The sequence below is a fragment of the Scyliorhinus torazame genome, chromosome 13 (assembly GCF_047496885.1).
Source record: "Scyliorhinus torazame isolate Kashiwa2021f chromosome 13, sScyTor2.1, whole genome shotgun sequence".
NCBI lineage: Eukaryota > Metazoa > Chordata > Chondrichthyes > Carcharhiniformes > Scyliorhinidae > Scyliorhinus > Scyliorhinus torazame.
In genome coordinates this window covers 122,907,902-122,929,748 of record NC_092719.1, presented here as the reverse complement: position 1 = coordinate 122,929,748, position 21,847 = coordinate 122,907,902, and the positions used below count along the sequence as shown (strand labels likewise).

The following is a 21,847-nucleotide window of genomic DNA, read 5'->3' as shown; positions in this document are numbered from 1 at the left end:
GAATATAGCTAAGGTCGTCCGTCTGGTAGCGAGCATTGAACTTGAACTTACTTGCTTCTGGTGGTGCAGGTGGAGGGGTCTCTCCAGTTGAGAGCCGATTCCAAGAGAGCGAACACATGGCGGGGTTCCTTCTTATACTCGGGGGGGGGGGGGTTTTGCGCTCTTTTAGGCGGGCCTTAAACTTGGTCCCAATCAATTGGGCAGCTTTTCGATCACCGCCATCGATCTGAGCCAATAAAGGGGCGGGTGCCCTGATGGCACTGTGGCCGTTGGCCTTGCTTTGTTTGTGTCTTCTTGCTGAGGTAGTGGCGCCGGAATGTCTGGGACGGTATCGGCTACCTGAGCTCTAGTCTTTGTTTATCGGAGATGGGCCATCAATGTGCAAATTGGCCAAGAGTTTCTGTTCTGCCTGCAGTCTGTCTTCTAAATACACATTCAGGCTCTGTGCCTGCTGTTACTTTGCATTGTCCATTTCTCCCTGTACGCTCTGCGAGTGTCCATTTTATATGCTGAAAGTGGCCATCCCAGATGGCTACACCCTCCAGTCCTGGAGCAATTCATGATCCATTAAGGGGGTAGCACCAGCACCACGTGGAACTCGAGTGATTCCATTGAAAAATGGTGTCCGATTGCCACTCGAGAGGCTGACAAGCTGCAGCCGGGTATCAGCACTCCAATCCCCACACACACTCATCCCAGCCAACAGGGTGGCAGCACGAAGAGCGGCACCCCGGTTTGCAGACGCAGAGCTAAAAAGGCTGCTACCCGCCACCGTACATTGAGCCTGGACGCAGGTGGCAGAGGCCATGAGCGCTGTGGGCCCCACCGCTAGGTCCGGACAACAGTGCTGGAAGAAATTGTACGACCTCCTCAGAGAGGCCAGGGTGAGTAGGCAGCACCTTGCCCCTGGCACCAACCCTCGTCCCAAACACCCATAACCCCCCCCCCCACCCTGAGGGCGACTGAACCCCACCCACCAGCAGTCTGCTTACACCCCAACCTGCACAACATGCCAGCACCCATACCGCCTGCCATGGCTGGCTACCCTGGTCACAAAGGCCACCAGCTCCCCACCCCTTGTGTTGAACGCGTCCGACTGCCTAATACTGTATGCTTTCTGTCTCTGCACCCCCACCGCCACCCCCCCCCTCCCCCAGCCCACCCCAGGAGAAGGTGGCGCAAAACCACAAAGAGAGAGAGAAGACCGGAGGGGGACTGCCAAACCTGTGCCCCCCCCCCCCCCCCAGTCGAAGAGCAGCGGGCACTGGATCAGGTCGCTGGGCCGGAGAGAGGGCAGTCGTCAAGGTGGAGGTCAGCAGCAGGCAACCAAGTGAGCCCCTGTAGAGTTGTGGTGTCCCTATGGCACATGTGGCACACGTCCCCCCACCCATCTCCACCCACACCAGCCCCACATTACCCCCTCACCAACGCACACCACCCACTCACCAACCCCACTCCGCCCATACACCACCCGCTCACCACCCCACCGTGCCCACACCTCCCCTTCACCACCCGCTAACCACCCCCACTCCACCATCACACCACCCCCTCACTACCCCACCACCCCACCTCCCCACACCACCCCAATCCGCAATCAAATATTGCGTCATGTCTTGTGTCTTGCGGGATCACCTGATTATGAGGCGGGCCTTTCTGGTGCCCCCTGCCACCGACCTCAACCCCAAGCGGCTACCAGCGATGAGGCAGCAATGGATAGCGAAGGAAGCATCCACACCCCAGCCTGAGACACCCCGGAGCACTAGTCCGGGGATGACACTGACTTCCCATCATAACTGTCTCCACCACTCCACCATCCCAGAGACACTCACCTCAGTTGGGCATGTTAGGAAGAGGCTCCTGGGGCACTATCTGTTGCTCACCACACAGGTGCAGCGTTACATTAGGTGGAGGTAGGAATCACTGAGGAGGCAAACAGTCGGAGGACGACCCGACCGCAGGATCTAGCTGCCATCCAGATGGATGCTTCTGGAAAGGGCCATCCCATCTAAAATGGTGATGCAGACAAAGAGCAATGGACTACATGAGGGGTTATGTGAGGGGCTACAGTGGAGGCCTTGGGGGGCCGAAGGTTTCAGCCATAGGTCAGGATGTCCAAAGTCTATATGGGAGCAGGACAGAGCTGCCCTGCCATCTGCCAGGGCACTGACTGACCTGAGCCAGTCCCAGAGGGAGCTGATGCAGTCCCTGTGCTCCATGGCCGCGAACATTGAGTCTCTGGTCGAGACAAGAACGGGCCTCCAGGACTGGTAGCGCCAGGTGGTGGGGGAGCCCCAGGAGTTTGCTCCTGTCACAGCCCCAAGGGAGGAGGACGTGATGGGGACTCTGCTGGTGACTCCTGCACCGAGGTCTGTGAGATCCCGGACAGGTCTCCACTCGGCACCAGTAAGGACCCCATGGTATCGAAGTTCAGGGCAACCATCACCTTGACGGCCCTGGGCAGGTGTCCTCCCTCATTCCCCCACAGTTCCAAGTGCGCCATGATCCGGCAGATATGTTGCACTCTCTCCCCGCTCAGCCGGAGTCTTCATGCCCGGTCCGGCAGATCCTCGAATAACGGGCACTGTCAGTACACACGGACCCTCATACGGTGCCCCCTTGACACCTCTTCCGCCTCAGCCTGTTGGGCGGCCAGCTCTCCATCCTCGCTCACTGTCTCCTGTTCCTCTGGGGCAGGCTCCACCGCTGCAGGGTCCTCCCTGAGCAGCTCATGCTCATACAGCCTCAGTGCATCTGCGAGGGCTGCAGTGGCCAGGATGAAGGCCACCGTTCCTGGTTGGATTCTGAAGTCCATTGTCTGCAGGGGGTGAAATGCAGATATCTTTGCATGGTGCGTATCCCCATGCCCAACCAACTAGGTCCAATGGGCTACAGTGGCCCTGGCCTACACTGCAGACCTTGCACATGCATGCCCCCACACCCATTCGCCCTGGCACTCTCTCCTCCACACCGTACCCTTGGCCCTGCCGGTGCCCGGCACCACGGGGCCTCTGGCCCCAGCACTGTCTGGCACCCGCCTGTAGGGATTACTGTGGGCATTCCTCTTGGGTGGGCCACGTGATGCCCTGTTACATAGATACATGGAAGATAGGAGCAGGAGGAGGCCTTTTGGCCCTTCGAGCCTGCTCCTCTATTTATCACGATCATGGCTGATCATCCAACTCAATAGCCTAATCCTGCTTTCTCCCCATAGCCTTTGATCCCATTCTCCCCAAGTGCTATATCCAGCCGCCTCTTGAATATATTCAAAATTTTAGCATCAACTACTTCCTGTGGTAATGAATTCCACAGGCTCACCGCTCTTTGTGTGAAGAAATTTCTCCTCATCTCTGTCCAAAATGGTTCACCCTGAACCCTCAGGCTGTGACCCCTGGTTCTGGACACACCCATCATTGGTAACATCTTCCCTGCATCTACCCTGTCTTGTTCTGTTAGAATTTTATAAGTCTCTATGAGATCCCCCCTCATTCTTCTGAACTGTTGGCGGGTGGTGCCCAGTTGTAGGGGGGTGTAGCGCGGGGATGGTGTGGTGAGGGTACCCATATGGTCGGTGTCACTCTGCGCAACCACGGGCCTCAGTGGGCAGTCAGTGGAGTGCGCAGTAAGATGGCTGCCTTGAGGCCAGCCCTGCCAGTGGCAGGACCAGTAGGCCACAGTCGCGCCTCTGAGAACGTGACCTACCTCCTTTCTCTCCCTCAGCAGCCACGCCGCCTGTTTCCCAATTTTTAAAACCACAAATGAACCTTGCCATCGGTAATTCCTCCTGGCGGAGGTGGACATCGCGATATCCCCGGGGAATACAAGGTCGGGCCCGTTAATGATCTGCCAACAGGGTTTACTGTACAAGCGGAGTGGAACGCACTGACGCCGCCGCCGAGCGTGGCATTCTGCCGGGCGCCCCCAGCACCAGCCACGATTTTCGGCTCACGTGCAAATCTCCGCTCAATCGCGTTTCCCGATTCCGGCATCGCTGGACGGAGAATCCCGCCCGTGATCGTCCCTAAACTAATCCACATTCTCAACGTGTGTAACTACACCAGTTCTGGAGTGAGTTAGTTGTACAGACATGAATAATTAATTGTGAAGTTTTTGGCTCAGGGAACAGTCATTCAAATTCAACTCACAAATGTTAGCACTGGCTGGTTTAAAAATAAACACCCATTCTTTGGGGCCTGTGGTTTACTGTTTCTATCTGGCCAGGATTACTGTCTATCGTTCCCTTGAAAGGGAAGAATAGATGGTGAGCAGAAAGCAGGAAGTACTGGTGGCTGGGCTTTGAAAAGAATGAATCGAGCATTTCTCCACCATTCACCCAGCAGATGAGCTCAGGGGCCAGCCTGACATCAGGCTAGCGAGGAAAGGGCGTTCCCCCGGGCGGGGTGCAAGCAGGCAGACCCTGGAGGGGTCAGCAGAATGCCCTTCGCTTGCAACACGTCCTGATTCGCTTCTGCAAGTTGCGGAGCTCTGCCCTCCCACTCAAAATCAAAACTACCTCTGGCTGGAGCTGCAGTCAGTCAGCAAGTGGCAGACACACACACACACACACACTCAGCTAAACCACCAGGACTCCTACAGCTTTGCAAGCCCGTCACCCAAGTGGACTTCGGAGCTACAGAGGGTTGTGGGGGAAACCCATTCAAGTAATTGATCCACCGTTTAACAAAAACGAAGGTGCAGTCTGTCCACATGGAGCTGAATTCGGGGATGCAGAAGGTAGGTGTCGTTATTTTATCCACCCTGACTGGGCTGCCAGTGACTCTAAAACACCCCGCGGCTGGGTGGCTCTATAAGGGGGGCATTTCCCTGGTTAATATTTACAGTTAGGGGCAAACTGGTCAACCCCCCGACCCACCCCCAATGACTGTGTGTCGAGTATCAGTCCCCGCTTCCAAATGGAGATTTTTTTGCCATGAATGGACTTGGGCGCAAAAGTTGAAACTTTCCTGTTCAAGCTGCTGGGGGTTCGATCCCCTTTTTGTTTTTTGCTGAATGGCTGGGACCAGGCTGGGGCTCACAGAGAGTGAGCCTGGGACACCTCCGAATGCCCCTCGCTACTGGCAGCTCGTCCAGGTAAACACCGGAGGCTCCTTATCCTCCCCGTGTTATTTGATAGGGAAGGATATCTAGGAAGGATAGGGAAGGATAGGGGAGGGATATCTAGGTAGGATAGAGGAAGATAGGGGAGGGATATCTAGGAAGGACAGGGAAGGATAGGGAAGGGATATCGAGGAATGATAGGGAAGATAGGGAAGGGGTATCTAGGAAGGATAGGGAAGGAAAGGGAAGGGGTATCTAGGAATGATAGGGAAAGATAGGGAAGGGAGTTCTAGGAAGGATAGGGGAAGATAGGGAACAGATATCTAGGAAGGGTAGGTAAGGATAGGGGAGGGATATCTAGGAAGGATATCTGGGAAGGATTGGGGAAGATAGGGAAGGGATATCTAGGAAGGATAGTGGAAGATAGGGGAGGGGTATCTGGGAAGGATTGGGGAAGATAGGGAAGGGATATCGAGGAAGGATAGGGGAAGATAGGGAAGGGATATCTGGGAAGGATAGGGGAAGATTGGAGAGGGACAGCTGGGAAGGATAGGGAAGGGATATCTGGGAAGGATAGGGAAAAAGAGGGAACGGATATCTGGGAAGGATAGGGGAGGGATATCTGGGAAGGGATCTCACAGCCTGCCAAGGTGCTGGGAAATTGAGGGAACAGCCAGTCCCTGCCCCAAGCTGTGGTCCTAAATGAGAAGAGGAACTCCCTGTGTTTATTGTGGACCAAGTCAATGCAGAGATTGCGAGCACGGGGTCAGCAGGCTGGCATCAAAGGAGGAAAGGGTAATGTCACAAAATCCCTCCTGTGTCCCAAACAGCTGAACAGGGCAGAAGGGTCTGTCCCGGTGCCACTGGTCTCAGTCTCTGACGACCCCCCCCCCCTCCCCCACTCTCTGTCTCTCCCTAAAGAGATCTCCCTCGGGCTCTGCCTGCCTGTCATCCCTCTACCTGGGACGAATCCTATCAGTGTGGGCGCTGGTCGGTGCTCCTTTGCACTTCGCTGGAAAGTTTATTTTGCTGTATTGTGTCGCTGATATGTTCAAAAGAAAGCACCCTGGAAGCGCAGGGACGGTACACACTGTACCCCCCCCCCCCCCCCCCCCAACCCCTCCTCTGGGTGGATTACTGGCGAGACTGAAATTGCCCGTGTTCATTCCAGATGCTTAGTGCCCCCCCCCCCCCCCCCCCCAGGCTCTCTCAGCTCCCAGACCAGCTCCTCTGGGCGAGACATTCCCTAAACCTTTAGTCGGTGCTGCCTGGGGGTATCACCTCTTCACACCTCGGAAAGGATTCTTTGCACACACACATATATAGTTTCCTAAGTGTCCGAATGGTCCCTTTGTCTCTTCTGACAACCATCTCCACTTTCACTCGAGAGATTTTGCGTTTAGACCTCCCCTCCCCGCCCCACTGCTCCGGTCCTTGGACCGGGATTGACACTTCCCCAGTGCTGAGGGAGTGGGGCAGTGTCCCAGGATCATTCATGGAGGTCAGACTTTAAAGTACCGTTCCTGTACTTCAAGATCCCAGGTTACAGAGAAGCAGCCAGCTCTCCCACTCCCCTGTACAACAATATTGCCCCCAACGCTGCCAAAATATGGATTAATCGTTTATCTAAAAAATCATTTACTATTTGCTGGACCGTGTGTGTAAAATGGTTACTGTGTCCACCGACACCACAGCACGAGGTGCATTCTGAACTATCCTGGGAAAAAACAACAGATGAAAAAGTCCTGCCCTTCATCCCTAACATTGGAGAGTCGCAAACAATCAATACTTCAATAAACGAGAAGCGACAACTGATGGAATAAATGTTTCTCGAAAGCCTTTTTCAATTCACACAATGCTAAAATAACTCACCACAGGTACTAGAATTTTGTTTGAATTAAGCTTCCATTGATTCCAAGAGCTAAGTTTGCACACAGTCCTGTGCACTGGGGGTTTAAAAGCAGCTAAAATGCTGCTGATACCAAACTGAGAGGCTTTGTGTTGGCAGGAATGCTCACTGCCCATTGACTACTTCTCAGCCTTAACCCTCGTCTGAGGTGTGCGGATCCTCAGGTTAAATCACCACCGCTCAGCTCTCCCCCCTCAGAGGGGAAAGCAGCCTGTGGTCATCCGGGACTGTGGCGACTTTGCTTTCCTTACTTCTCAGCTCAGACTGTTAGACACGCCTGTTCATGTATCTGAAGCTAAAACTTGTGTGGTGAAAGTAATTTGACACGCAGCAGGCATCAAATAAGTGCAAGTGCTGTAGTTATTACTCTACCCCGATGCCCTGCAGCAAGCAGATGGGATTGATTTGTTTTCACTAAGTTGTAAGGCTGATTTTGCCGAGGGGCAAAGCCATCGAGTGACATCTGCTGCCACTTAGACTTGCCCTTTCATATTTTAAGTTCAAAAAAGAATCGTGTGGCAATTTGCTGAAAGTTCAAGCTAAACACAGTGCAGTGAGGGAGACAGGATATCTGGGATCGAGGTGAACGGGGCAAACAATCTGCGTGTCTCCTTTAACCAGTCATTCAGCACTTGTGAAGTGAATGAAGCAAGGAATGAGAGGGAAGTATCAGTTAGAGTGGGTGAATTTGATATGAAATCAGGCATGGAAAGAGATTGGATTAATAGAGTGGAAAAGGGCAGGAAGGGAAAGTAATAAGAAATCTAAAAATGTTAAATTTGACATTGTGCAAATCTCGAACTGCAATTTCAAAAAATTACAGTACTTGATATGCCACAACTTACAAAGTAATGGACCACAAGCTGGAAAGTGGGATTAGGCTGGATATCTACTTGTCAGCAATCCCAGTAACAATGGGCCTCCTTCTGTGCTGTAGATTTCTATGATCCTTTGATTCAATTAATGCCTGAAGGAATGAGACTCCACACTTGTAGTGGTTAATTTTCAGTGCCAAAGAGGTTGACTGTCATAGAACATACAGTGCAAAAGGAGGCCATTTGGCCCATCAAGTCTGCACCGACCCACTTAAACCCTCACTTCCATCCTATCCCCGTAACCCTATAACCCCTCCTAAACGTTTTGGACACTAAGGGCAATTTAGCATGGCCAATCCACCTAACCTGCAAGTCTTTGGACTGTCATAAATTAACATCATCAATAATGTACTTCATCTTGAAATTACAAGATTTAGCATTCCTCTATTCAGGAAAGGATAAAAGCAAATTACTGCGGATGCTGGAATCTGAAACCAAAAAGAAAATGCTGGAAAATCTCAGCAGGTCTGGTAGCATCTGTAGGGAGAGAAAAGAGCTAAAATTTCGAATCCAGAAGACCTTTTGTCAAAGCCAAAGACAGAGAAAGTGGGAAATATTTAAATCCTGTCGGAGAGAAAAGCAATACTTCTTCAGGGTAGGCATTCCTGGACATCAGGAAAGGATGTTTGACTAACCAACTGCTCAGAAGATTCTGTTTATTAACCTAGTTTCTGGCAGGCGTCTAAAATATATAATTCAGACAACTAAAGTCATTTTTTGCAATGGTTTATTTTTTCACCACATGAATTCTGTGTCCTATTGTGTGAAGACATTACTTTTTTGAATTTTCTGAACGTATCAGTGTCAGGAAAACAGATATGCAACCATGCTCTTCCCACCACCTCCCTCGTCACATTTGACTACACTGAAATCCATTTCCCACAGTTTTTCCCATTCGCTTTGCCTCAATCATGTAACACCCTTTTTACTGCAATTTTGAAATGTGGGCATTACAGAATATTACAGTCTTTGAGAAGATTCTGAATGATAAAAGAATGTTAGATTGTCCCGATCCGTTCAACATCTTGAAACTTCAACTGTCTCAGTTATAAGCCTTTACTCCCACTTAAGGCAGAAATTTACTTTTTGAAAGGCAGTAGGAAATCAAGATCCTGGGTCAAGGCTGATAATGCATAGAATCCTTAGAATCCCTACAAAGCAGAAGGAGGCTATTTGGCCCATTGAGTTTGCACCAATCCTCTGAAAGAGCACCCTACCTAGGCCCGCTGCCCTCCCCCCCCCCCCCCTATCCCCATAACCCCGTGCATTGATCATGGCCAGTCCACCTAACCTGCATGTCTTTATACTGTGGGAGGAAACCGGAGCACCTGGAGGAAACCCATGCAGAAACTCTACACAGTCACCCAAGGCTGGAATAGAACCCGGGTCCCTAGCACTGTGAGACAGCAGTGCAAACCACTGTGCCAGCATGCCGCCAACTCTGTCTAATTTTGAAGAGTGAAAAAAGAGTAGTGATAGGTGGTTAACAATCAGTTTGAGTTTTAAAGACCAAAGGATTGTACGAATAATTGAAATGGCCATGCAGTAAGACTTGATGTCAATACTGTGTGGAGGGCAGAGTATGTGAACATAGAACATAGAACATAGAAAAATACAGCACAGAACAGGCCCTTCGGCCCACGATGTTGTGCCGAACTTTTGTCCTAGATTAAGAACAAATTAATCTACACCCCATCATTCTACCGTAATCCATGTACCTATCCAATAACCGCTTGAATGTCCCTAATGTTTCCGACTCAACTACTTCCACAGGCAATGCATTCCATGCCCCCACTACTCTCTGGGTAAAGAACCTACCTCTGATATCCCCCCTATATCTTCCACCATTCACCTTAAATTTATGTCCCCTTGTAATGGTTTGTTCCACCGGGGAAAAAGTCTCTGACTGTCTACTCTATCTATTCCCCGATCATCTTATAAACCTCTATCAAGTCACCCCTCATCCTTCTCCGTTCTAATGAGAAAAGACCTAGCACCCTCAATCTTTCCTCATAAGACCTACTTTCCATTTCAGGCAAAGATAAATATTTCTTGCTTAAGAAGAGCACAAGACTGGAAGATTCAGAGAAACATTGACTATTATTAATATTAATAAAATTGAGTCAAAGGTTGCAACAGTGAAGCAACAGACGTTAGAGCTCGGAGATTAAAGAAGGTAATTGGATGATGTGAAACTTTCCCTTATGCTCTGTTTCAGACATAGGGACGAATAGACGGGCTATCACAGACAAGGCAGCTATATTCAAATTATGAAGAAGGACGGTGAAGAGATCTCAACACAAGTACCTCCCCCATGCCTTGTGCTTATTGCAGGCCCCTGGTTGTCAATGCACATGTTAGCGAAAGTGGATGTACCAAAAATGCATGTCGGTAGTGAGTGATGGAGCGACATAGTGTTCATTCTGCACATTATTCAAGTGTAATGGCTCACAGTGTAACTGAAATCAAGAACACAGTTATACCTCACCCATACCAGTATCCTTTCCTTGTGCCTGTTGGTGGAAATTCTCCATTTGATTTAACAGTATTAGTTGGATTTTAGGACCCAGGAGAAGTGATTATTCAGCGACCACTATTTGGTTGCATTGTTCTGCCTATGTTTATCAAAGCACCCTTTTGTCATATTATAGTGTTGGATGAGTGATGTATGTCTCTGGGTGAATGTTGCTGACCTCATATCACTCATCTCTTAACAAAGCCCTTACAAAATTAGAAAATAGCCAGAACTGTACTGGTCTCTTCCTGTTTTATCAGCATTAATAGCCCTTGACTAAAACAATGCTTTTGTCTGTTTGCAGTAGTCAAATTGTGCATTTTACAGCAATTTTGTGGCTGTTTTGTCTATATTGTTTTAATCAGTATAAGCACAAGAAATAAAGTTTCCACCCAGAGAAAGTAATAGCCCTCCGAGGCTGTCTATTAGGAGCTGAGGTAACTGTCATGAGTGTGCTAAATATCATCCTTTCTCTGCTCGTTGTGACAGCAGATCACACAGGGATTCCCATTTTATTTGGTAGCATTGTATTTCAAATAAAAACAGCAAATGTTGCGCAATAACCTGCATGGGACACATGGGGCGAGTTTGATCTTTTTCCCCATGTCGCTTGAGGAATATGAGCTCCCCCGCTATCTGCAGTGCTGATAACCATGTTGTATAAAAGGTCAGCCAGATAGGAACCGACCAACACAGAGAGGGGATCCAATGAGGTTCAAACTTTGTAAATAGCACGTTCTTATAAATAAATGTCTTTTGTTTACTCGTCTGACTCCCCTCACCTTTATTAAACTGCCGACAAGGATGGGGTATTATGTGGTCTTCTGCACATTACTGCCTATCTCAATGACGTGTTGATCACGGGAGTAATGGAGACTGAGCACCTGCAAACCCTTGAAGCGGTGTTCAGAGATTTTCAGAATATGCCTTCTGCCTGCATAAGGCAAAGTGCATTTTCAATGCTAAAGAGGTGATATCTTTGGGCTACTGGATCGACCAGGATGGCCTGCACCCGATGGCCAACTAAGTAAGGCAATCAAGATGGCCTCCGCGCCATGTGATGCTACAGAGCTTCGCTCCTTCTTAGGCCTAATCAATTATTTCCAGCCATTTTATTCCAAATTTGGTGACAATCCTGGCCCCCCTTCACTTTCTCCTGCAGAATCCCCAGCCCTGGGTTTGGGGGCGCCATTTTCTTCTGTTCCTTCCTCGGCATCGGTGTTTTTAATTTCTTCTTCTTCGTCTATTCCTCGTCTTCAACATCCTCATAATTCCCTTTGGGGTTCGTCGGACTTTGTTAGGGAGGGGTGTTATAACCTGCACGGAACACATAGGGTGGGCTTGATTGTTTTCCCCGTGTGGCTCAGGGAGTATGACCTCCCCCGCTAACTATGGGGCTGATAACCATATTGTATCAAAGGTTTGCCAGATAGGAGCCGACCGAGAGAGGACCGGGTGAGGTTCAACCAGGCCCCTTGTAAATAGTACGTATTATAAATAGCCGTCTTCATTTGTTTACTCGCCTTTACTAAATACTGGATAAACCCAGCAAGACTGGCGGCATCTGTGGAGAGAGAAACAGAGTTAACGTTTCTAGTCCATCTGACCCTGCGACAGAACTGTATTTCAGGCTGAAGATGGGAGTAAAAGAATGGTGCTCGGGGAGGGGACGGAACTGGTGTTGTGCCCCACCAACTGTGACAGTCACCCAGCAAGGTTTAGCTGCTGGAGCAGTTAGAGAGTTAGTCGTGTAACAGGACAGAGGAAGGAGAGCAGATCAACTATCTATGTGTAACCATTTACCTTATTTTCTAATGTCCAGAACTAAACAAACAGTAAATCATCTTGCCGATCAGTTGACCACAGATGGTTCCTTCTCAAAGTTTATATTATTGGGGCCAGGGGTACATTTACTCTCAGTGCGGGATATCAGCGCTTTAAAAAATGTTCAATTGGGAAGCACAGGTGAATGTTCTAGGTCCATATTTCGCGGGATAGATTGAAGAAAAGGGAAACAATGAGGTTTATCAAGAAGTTATCATTGGTTGCAGCCAATCTCAAGTTCAGAAAACTGTAGTGGGAAGAGCAGAGATGGGTAAAAAGCTCCATAGCTTTACGCTATTGAGGGAAAATGAAGTCATGATTTCAATGCAGTGAAGGTGTTGGGAGAAAGATGAGCAGATTTGAAGGTTAGGAAAAGGGATGGCAATGATAGTATCGATGAAACCTATGTAATTTAATCAATAGAGACAGATGGCACGGTGCCACAGTGGTTAGTGCTGCTGCCTCACAGTGCCAGGGACCCACGTCCAATTCCGGCCTCGGGCGGCTGTCTGTGTGGAGTTTGCACTTTGTCCCCATTTCTGCATTTGTTTCCTCCAGGTGCTCCAGTTTCCTCCGACAGTCCAAAGATGTGAGGTTAGATGGATTGGCCATGCTAAATTGCCTCTTAGTGTCCAAAAGGTTAGGTAGTGATACTGGGTTAAGGTGGAGGCATGGGCTTAAGTAGGGTGCACTTTCCAAGGGTCGGTGCAGACTCGAAGGTCCAAATGGCCTCCTTTTGACTGTAAATTCTATGATTCTATGACAGGCTGGAGGTGACTCACTGGTTGCTTATGAGATGATGCTATATCCTGTCTGGGGGAGTGAGAGGACAATTTGACATAGGAGCAATTTTCAAATATTGAATAGGTTTGGACTTTAAAGGGAACTGATTTGTTTTTGGAGGAGAGAGGGAAACAGTGTGTTGGTGACAGCACTACAGGTGGAGGGGATTTAGGAGTTCCATTTCATATCAAAATAATTTGTCATGACAGGAATACAATGAATAAAGGAGGACTAAGGTGGTAGTCTCTTAATTTTCAGTTGTACCTGCTGGTTGGACCTGCAGGGGTATGAAGAACCTCTACCTTTGAAGAATGGGAAGAAGCAGGGTTTTAATCAGACCATTATGAAGAGGATCTAGGCACAATGGCGGAACAGTAGCACCCCCAAAAGGAATGGGACTTGGGACACATCGAACAGAGGTTGATGAGAGTGCATTTGAATAATCAGCAAAAGGTTAGATACAGTCACAAAATAACTGGAGGTGATCATTGGAATGACAAAATAGAGAATGTGGAAGGGATAGCAGAACTCCAGGAGAATGGGCTCATCACCAAGATCATTCTCTGAAGTATGGTTAGAACTTTATCGAAGCACTTAGTTTTATGCTCTTCATGGAAGGATTAAAGTCAATTGAAGCATGGATCAGACACTCTGTCCAACAGTAAGCATTAACCCAGTCTACAAATTCCATCTCCCACCGGACATGATTTGCACATATTGGTCTCTGCGTGACATTGCCAATTTATATCAAACTTTGTCACTCTTTACCATGCATCCCATTCTTATTCGTGGTCAGTCTTTAACTTTTGCCATTTTAAATAAATAACAACTAACTTAGAAACAGAATTGTGGCATATGATGCAAAAATGTGGACCAGGGTAAAAATAGAAAGGTGGGAACATCTGTCAATTATAATATGCTGATTAGGAAAGAGTTTGAGTTATAGTGGATGAATCTATGAAACAAAAGAACTTTGTGCTGAGATACAATTTATTTGGACAAAAGGTCATAAGGTACTGGCTGAAGGATAGAGTTACATTAAAAGTGGTGATATTGTTCCAGTTAGGTATTTGTCAGATCTCAACTGAAGTACATTGTGCAGTTTTGATAATCTAATTGAGAGGGAATGTTCTTGTGTTTGAGATGGTATCGACACAGACAACAAGTTGCTGTTACCAAGCATTTCAATTATGTGGAAAAGTGGAGGAGATCGGACTTTGTGTAACTTGATCAAAGTTTTCCATTTCATAAAGAAACTATCAGAAATGCTGATCCAGTTCCCCTCTCCCTCTTCACCGCAGTTTCCTGCAAAGTAAAACTACTGCTTCTGTGCAGCTATCGTGTGACATATAAAACTGTAAGCTAGCACCATAAGAGAATGCTGCCAGTACAAGACGTTTGGGTTTGCATTAGAAAAAACACAAATTATAATTCAATTAAGAAAGCTTGTTTTGGCCTGAGTACCTTCCTGTTGGAGCTTCAGGTTATTAGTGTTAAGTTACTCTTGGAGTCACTATACAGCTGATCTGTCCAGAGTACAGTTTTATAAACTGTAACTTTGGCATTTTATTGAAGGTGCTCTAACACTGAAAGAGAAGTTTGGACTTTAACCTGGTGTTGTAAGACTTCTTACTGAAAGAGAAGACATTTGTTTGGTGTTGTGGGAAGAAGCTTCTTAAAATGGCACTGTTAAATATTTTTCTACTTGCTAAGGTTTACCTGTTGGCAAGCCAACAAAAAGGTTTATAGGAGTAGAAGAAATACTGCATTTGCTGGAAATCTGAAACGGCAATGGAAAAATGCTGGAACACGCAAATCAATCAACTTCTCTGGCGAGAACAGGGTGTGGGCCTTTCAAAATGCAGAATGAGAAAGCAGAAACATTGAATCAGATAAAGGGGAGAGGGAAAAATAAATACGTTAGAAACTGAAAGGAGAATGGTCACCTCTCTATCTGTCCCCACTAGTTACTGATTTTATGACATTAAAGCAGTAATGGTGGCACGGTTAGCACTGCTGCCTCACAGCGCCAGGGACCCGGGTTCAATTCCAGCCTTGGGTGACTGCTTGTGTGGAGTTTTCAATTTCTCCCCGTGTCTGCGTGGATTTCCTACGGGTGCTCCGGTTTCCTCCCACAGTCCAATGATGTGCGGATTAGGTGGGGTTACAGGGATAGGTGGGTAAGTGGGCCGAGGTATGTCCACCTAGGGCCGGTGCAGGCTCGATGGGTTGAATGGCCTCCTTTTGGGCTGTAGAGATTTTATGGATTAATTTATTTGCCCTTTCTGCAGATGCTGACAGACTTTCTGACTCCCATCCCACACTCCAGCCAACAGCCAGCATTTTCTATTTATGTGAAAGGTTGAACTGGTGACAGCTTGATGAGTCATGAAGTTCACAGGGCATTCATGCCCAATGTCAACTTGCATTGGAGCGCTGGGTTTAAAATTTGAATAACAGTGGTATTGATATCAAGGCCTTTTTTGTTATATGTGGTGCAAGGGAGGCGTATTGTCATTCCACGTGGCAATTTGGTAAAGGTATATGTGGGATGTATGGTGTACAAACCCTACCTCCCACTGTAAATGTGAGCTCAGTCAAAATTCTGCTGTGCACCTACCAACTCGCAACAAATTCCACTCACCCTTCATCAGCTCTGTGCTCCCTGACATTACATTAGCATCTTGGCAATGCCATGCTATTGAAATCCCTCAATAGTCTTGCCACAATTTGGGCTGAATTCTCTGCCATCAGGTTCTCCATTTTGTCGGCAGCCCGGGGATTTCCCGACGCCATGGGGCTGCCCCACAATGGGAAACCCCCATTGATCAGCCGGCGAAACGGAGAATTCTGACAACGTGCCACACCTGAAATCTGGTGCGCGGGATGGAGAAACCCGCCCCGATCTCTGTCAACTCATTCTGCCCCACACTCCTCGAAGATCTCCGCATTCCTCCAATTCTGGCCTCTTGTGCACCACTTATTCCATTCACTCCATCATTGGCAATTGTGCCTTCATTTAGCTAGGCCCTAAATTCTGGAATCTCCTCCCATTTAAGATGCCCCTTAAAATTATATATTTGACCATGCTTTTGATAATGCGCCTTTGGCAACAAACATTTCTTGATGACTCACCTGCGAAACACCTTGGGATGTTGTACTATATAAATGCAAGTTTTGCTGAAAGATCATTGTTGGTTGGAATTTAATCCAGGTGATGGGCATCTCACCTTCCATGGGGAGAACTGGCAAGAGCCGCACGTTACCTTCTTTGGGGAAGGTCTGCCAATCAGACACATAATTGTCCACATGGTGGGCCTTCCCTGGGATCAAGGCCTCCAAGAGCTGTTGATCAATCAGTGTCTGACAGTTGTCCATTACAGATAGTGCGAACAGAAGCAGTGGGAGCTGCTGGTAATGTGCCTGCCAAAGGCTCAGGATCAACGACGGACCCAGGCCTTTGCGGGCAGGTTCACATTCATGGGATGGGGGTCATGGGAAGGGGGTCAGAGGAGGGGGGTTAGCAGCAAGGGCAAGGAAGTAGCCATCAGGGCCTCACTGCCCACTTCTCAATGCCAGATCCCTCAACCAAACACTGATGAGGGAGCCTGCAAGCAAATCCAACAGGGTTTTGATTGCTGGGCTCCCTGCAAGGCAAGTCTTGAACCGTCACCGATTGAATCCCAGCAGTGGAGGGATGAGGGGGAATGTTTTTCTCTCAGAGGATCATTATTCTATGGAATTCTCTTCCCCAGAAAGCAATGGAAGCTGGATCATTTAATTTATTTAAGGATGAGTTAGATAGATGTTTGAATGGAAAGAGAGTGAAGGGTTTGGGGGAGAAACAGGAAGGGGGAAGCTGAAACCACAACCAGATCATCTGTGATCTTATCAAATGGTGGAGAAGGCTCGAAGGGCCGAATGGCCTACTCCTGCTCGTATGTTCCTATGTTCCTAGATTCTCCATTATACGAGATGAGGGTGAAAATGCTCAACAGTTTGAGATTTCTTTAAATAGGTTCAGACGACCTGTGAGGCTGAAAGGGTTAATGTGAGAGTGGGGTGGAGGTCTGCGAAGAGAAGACTGTGGTAGGGATATCTAGTTTCCATTCCCTCGTGTGAGTTCTGCTTCGAGTCCGACGCCAGGATCTGAGTAAGCCAATCTGAGTACACACTGTTTAAGAGACTAAGTCCCTTTTTATTTGCGGTCGGGGGGCACTTGGGCAATAAAGGAAACTGCAGCACAGTCACCCCTTCCTGAGATGTTAATACTCCTGTAACTAGATAAAATTAGTGTTATGTTTTAAATATGTTCTGTGATTGATTAGCAGAGCTTGTTGCACATTATGTTGTGATGAAAGTACTGTGGAATGTTGGAGACTTCCGGGATTGTGTTAAGTGCTTTCTTTTTAAAGCAAAGATTAGTAATTAGTGATTGAGGGTGTAGTTTATCATGTTAAGCCGTGGTTTAGTACTATCCAATGTCAAATATATTTTCAGACATTAAAGTAATGCTATTTGGAGGAGGGGTGGATTATATGTAGTTGGACTATGATGCAGTGTGTGGAAATGTTCACTTTGTATTGTGGTTTGTCTGCCTGCATGCGTGGCACTGACCACAAGTTGGCATATGTGTCTGCTACTGCTATTAGGGACCTTGTGGACTGCCCATACATACTTATGACACAGTGATGGCTGCATCACTCTGTCAAATGATGCAGAGTCGCGGCATTTATTTTGTCATCAGTGGTCACATCCCATTTCCTCACCACTTGGTGAGACAACAAATGCAAAGTTTCAATTGCAAAAATGAATTTGTGTTAGGATCCTTTGATAAGGCCATGAAGGAGTCCACACCAATTTATTTACAATTGCTATTATGTACATCACACTGGGTCTGCCTTGCCGGTGCCGAACTGGCCAGATTTATATATTATACAACTATACATTGTTTAGTGTGCCCCGCCGGCCCATTCATTGGGCAGCTCGTATTCTGCAAGGTCCATGGGGAAGTTAATTGTTCCGTAAGATACCTGTGGATTATAACATCCTTTCCCCCCCACAAAGTCCGACGTCCATGGGGAAGGAGGGCGCTGGACTCTCTTTGCATCTGAATGGACGTCACGTACCCAAGGCCCTGAACCGGTCGGCGTGAACCTGGAAGGTGAACGCTGCTTCAGAGTGGATGGTCGCAATGGCTGCTCCGCAGGTGGCTGCTGTAGTGCTGAATCACCATTGGAGATTTCCGGTGCTTGAGTTTCCATCTCCGAATCTGTGTCCTGATTCAGTCATCTCGGCGTCTAGATTCCCTTGGAGTCCCGTTATGGGCTCCTGTGGCAACAGAGGTGGCTGGATGAGAACTGTATGCTCATGAGGAAACCTTTGAAGAATTGGTCACCTGGACAGATTATGATTAAGGTATTTTTTCATGATTCGACGCTTGGACTTGTACGTGATAGGAAACCGGGCCTGTCTGATGGAGGATAGTCCCAGAGACTCACTGGGCGCCGTCTCTAAAGTTTCGAATATACACTGAATCGCCTGGTGCAAAGCAGCTGGATGGTCAATATCGAACGCGGCACTGCCCTTGCAGCTCCTTGCTGTGGTGCAGTTTCACACCTATAAAATTATGAAGGGAATAGATAAGATACATGCGGGCAAGTTGTTTCCACTGGCGGGTGAAAGCAGAACTAGGGGGCATAGCCTCAAAATTAGGGGAAGTAGATTTAGGACTGAGTTCTTCTTCACTCAAAGGAACTTCTTCACTCAAAGGGTTGTGAATCTATGGAATTCCTTGCCCAGTGAAGCAGTTGAGGCTCCTTCATTAAATGTTTTTAAGATAAAGATAGATAGTTTTTTGAAGTATAAAGGGATTAAGGGTTATGGTGTTCGGGCCAGAAAGTGGAGCTGAGTCCACAAAAGATCAGCCATGATCTCATTGAATGGCGGAGCAGGCTCGAGGGGCCAGATGGCCTACTTCTGCTCCTAGTTCTTATGTTTTTATGTACAAGGGTTAATGTAGTACCAAGAATAGCCACTAGAGGTAGCTGCAGATACTAGTATATAAAGCAGTGATGCTAGACCTTAGGGGAGGCGTGTAAGCAGGAGACAGCTCGTGAAGGTCATAGTGTGAGAAGGTTAGATTATAGATTATACCAGAAGTGAGATTAGCAGTAGATGAGTGTAGTTAGATGTTATTGATCAATTCTATATTCTAAAGGATTCAGTGTCGAAACCCAGTTCAGTAGTGTAAATAAAATCATAGCTTTGTTTAAGTAAAAGCTAGACTGTGGATGTTGTGGAACACTATGCCAACCATCCTAAATAAGCAACACCACAACCCCAAGAGGCAGCCGTCGTCTTCGTACAGTCCACTGTGCGTATTTATAGTAACATATTTCTGGGAGGCCGCGCCCAACTCAAGCTGTGCACACATGTGGCTCATGTCGTCTAGCTGCCAGCTTCGTGTAAAGAACTTCAATGCGGGGCATGGGGTAATGATCCAGCCTTGAAGCCGTATTCATGGTGAGCTTATAGTCCCCGTTTAACCGGACTGTGTTGTCTGGTTTTAACACTGGCACCACCGGCGCTCCCCAATCCACAAAATGAACGGGCCTGGTAATACCCAGATTCTCCAACCGACTGAATTCAGTTTCTACTTTTTACAACAACGCAAAGGGGACTGTGCGTGCCCCGAAATACCAAGGTTGGGTTCCCAAGTCAACATGAATGCGAACTACAGCGTATTTTATCTTCCCCAGTCTGGATTGAAATACTTTGGGGTACTTACCTAACAATTCACCCCGGCCTCATCTGGAGGATACACTGCAAATTTAGCTGTAACTGGCGCAACCAATCAGAGTCCAACAAATCGGGGCCTTGTCCCCTGACCACAATAAGCAGGAGGCACACTGATTGATGATCATAATCCACCAGGTGCATGGTGGTACCTGCAATGTCCAATGGGTCACTAGTGTCGGTGGCCAACTTATCTTCGGTTTTGGTTACGTCCAAATTTTGTATTCCTTGTTTAATGTGGTCAAACGTACTCTGCCCCACAATGGAAACCACAGCCAGTGTCAGGTCCCATGTCCAGCAAATGCCCATTCACCTGCACCGCAATCCTTATGGGGGCCATCCGAGGCAGCACCACCCAATTTAACTGCATGCAGTCACCTTCTTCAGGTTCATCCAGGAGAATACCGGGCCCTACCAGGGCACCTGGATCTCCAGTTGGACTGTGGTCTACTCTTTCACCTGGGATGGTGACCACACACCCCTCAATGGCCCGGCTCACCCTCCATGGATTCCAGATACGTTTCCCTTTAGGACGACTCAACCTTCACCCAATGGGATTACACCCCAGAGATCTAAAAGAGATAGCTGAGGAGATTGTGAAGGCATTGGCGGTGATCTTTCAAGAATCACTGGAGGTAGGAAGGGTCCCAGAGGACTGGAAAGTGGCTAATGTAACACCGCTGTTCAAGAAGGGAGGGAGGCAGAAGATGGGAAATTATAGGCCGGTTAGCCTGACTTTGGTCATTGGTAAGATTTTAGAGTCCATTATTAAAGATGAAATTGCGGAGTACCTGGGAGTGCATGATAAAATACGATGAGTCAGCACGGCTTCATCAAGGGGAGGTCATGTCTGAAAAATCTGTTCGAGTTCTTTGAGGAAGTAACAAGGAAGTTAGACAAAGGAGAATTTATTTAGATTTCCAGAAGGCCTTTGACAAGGTGTTGGATAGGAGACTGTTAAATAACTTAAGAGCCCATGGTGTTAAGGGTAAGATCCTGGCATGGATAGAGGATTGGCTGACTGGCAGAAGGCAGAGACTGGGGAAAAAGGGGTATTTTTCAGGATGGAGCCAGTAACTAGTGGTGTGCCTCAGGGATCGGTGCTGGTGCCACAACTTTTCACAATGTACATTAATGATCTGGAAGAAGGAACTGAAGGCACTGTTGCTAAGTTTGCAGATCTGTAGAGGGACAGGTCGTATTGAGAAAGCAGGTAAGCTGCAGTAGGTATTGGACAAGATAGAAGAGTGGGTAAAGAAGTGGCAGATGGAATACAATGTGGAAAAGTGCGCAGTTATGTACTTTGGAAGACGAAATGGAGGCATAGACTATTTTCTAAATGGGGAAATGCTTAGGAAATCGGAAGCACAAAGGGACTTGGGAGGTCTTGTTCACAATTCTCTTAACATGCAGGTTCAGTCGGCAGTTAGGACGGCAAATGCAATGTTAGCATTCATGTCGCAAGGGCTAGAATACAAGACCAAGGATGCACTTCTGAGGCTATATAAGGCTCTGGTCAGACCCCATTTGGAGTATTGTGAGCAGTTTTGGGCCCTGTATCTAAGGAAAGGTGTGCTGGCCTTGGAAAGGGTCCAGAGGAGGTTCACAAGAATGATCCCTGGAATGAAGAGCTTGTCGTATGAGGAACGGTTGAGGACTCTGGGTCTGTACTTGGAGTTCAGAAGGATGAGGGGGGGTTCTTATTGAAATTTACAGGATACTGAGAGGCCTGGGTAGAGTGGATGTTGAGAGGATGTTTCCACTTGTAGGAAAAACTAGAAGCAGAGGACACAATCTCAGACTAAAGGTACAATCCTTTAAAACAGAGATGAGGAGGAATTTCTTCAGCCAGAGGATGGTGAATCTGTGGAACACTTTGCCGCAGAAGACTATGGAGGCCAAATCACTGAGTGTCTTTAAGACAGAGATTGATAGGTTCTTGATTAATAAAGGCATCAAGGATTATGGGGAAAAGGCGGGAGAATGGGGATGAGAAAAATTTCAGCCATGATTTAATGGTAAGCAGACTCGATGGGTCGAGTGGCCTAATTCTGCTCCTATGTCTTATGATCTTATGGGTGGGGCCTT

General features: G+C 47.7%; 1 protein-coding gene across 2 annotated transcripts in view; it reads left to right on the top strand.

The window, feature by feature from the left end:
* Nucleotides 1–4,386: 4,386 nt before the first annotated feature.
* The window catches only part of lmcd1 (LIM and cysteine-rich domains 1), an 84,623-nt gene continuing 67,162 nt past the window's right edge, over nt 4,387–21,847 (top strand). Inside the window, exons 1-2 of one of the 2 annotated variants that reach the window (XM_072472126.1) lie at nt 4,387–4,731; nt 10,058–10,142. In XM_072472126.1, the coding sequence (XP_072328227.1) occupies nt 10,110–10,142 (33 nt within the window). In that variant the 5' untranslated portion in view covers nt 4,387–4,731; nt 10,058–10,109. The remainder of the gene's footprint in view (nt 4,732–10,057; nt 10,143–21,847) is intronic. The other variant, XM_072472127.1, reaches the window with a different exon arrangement.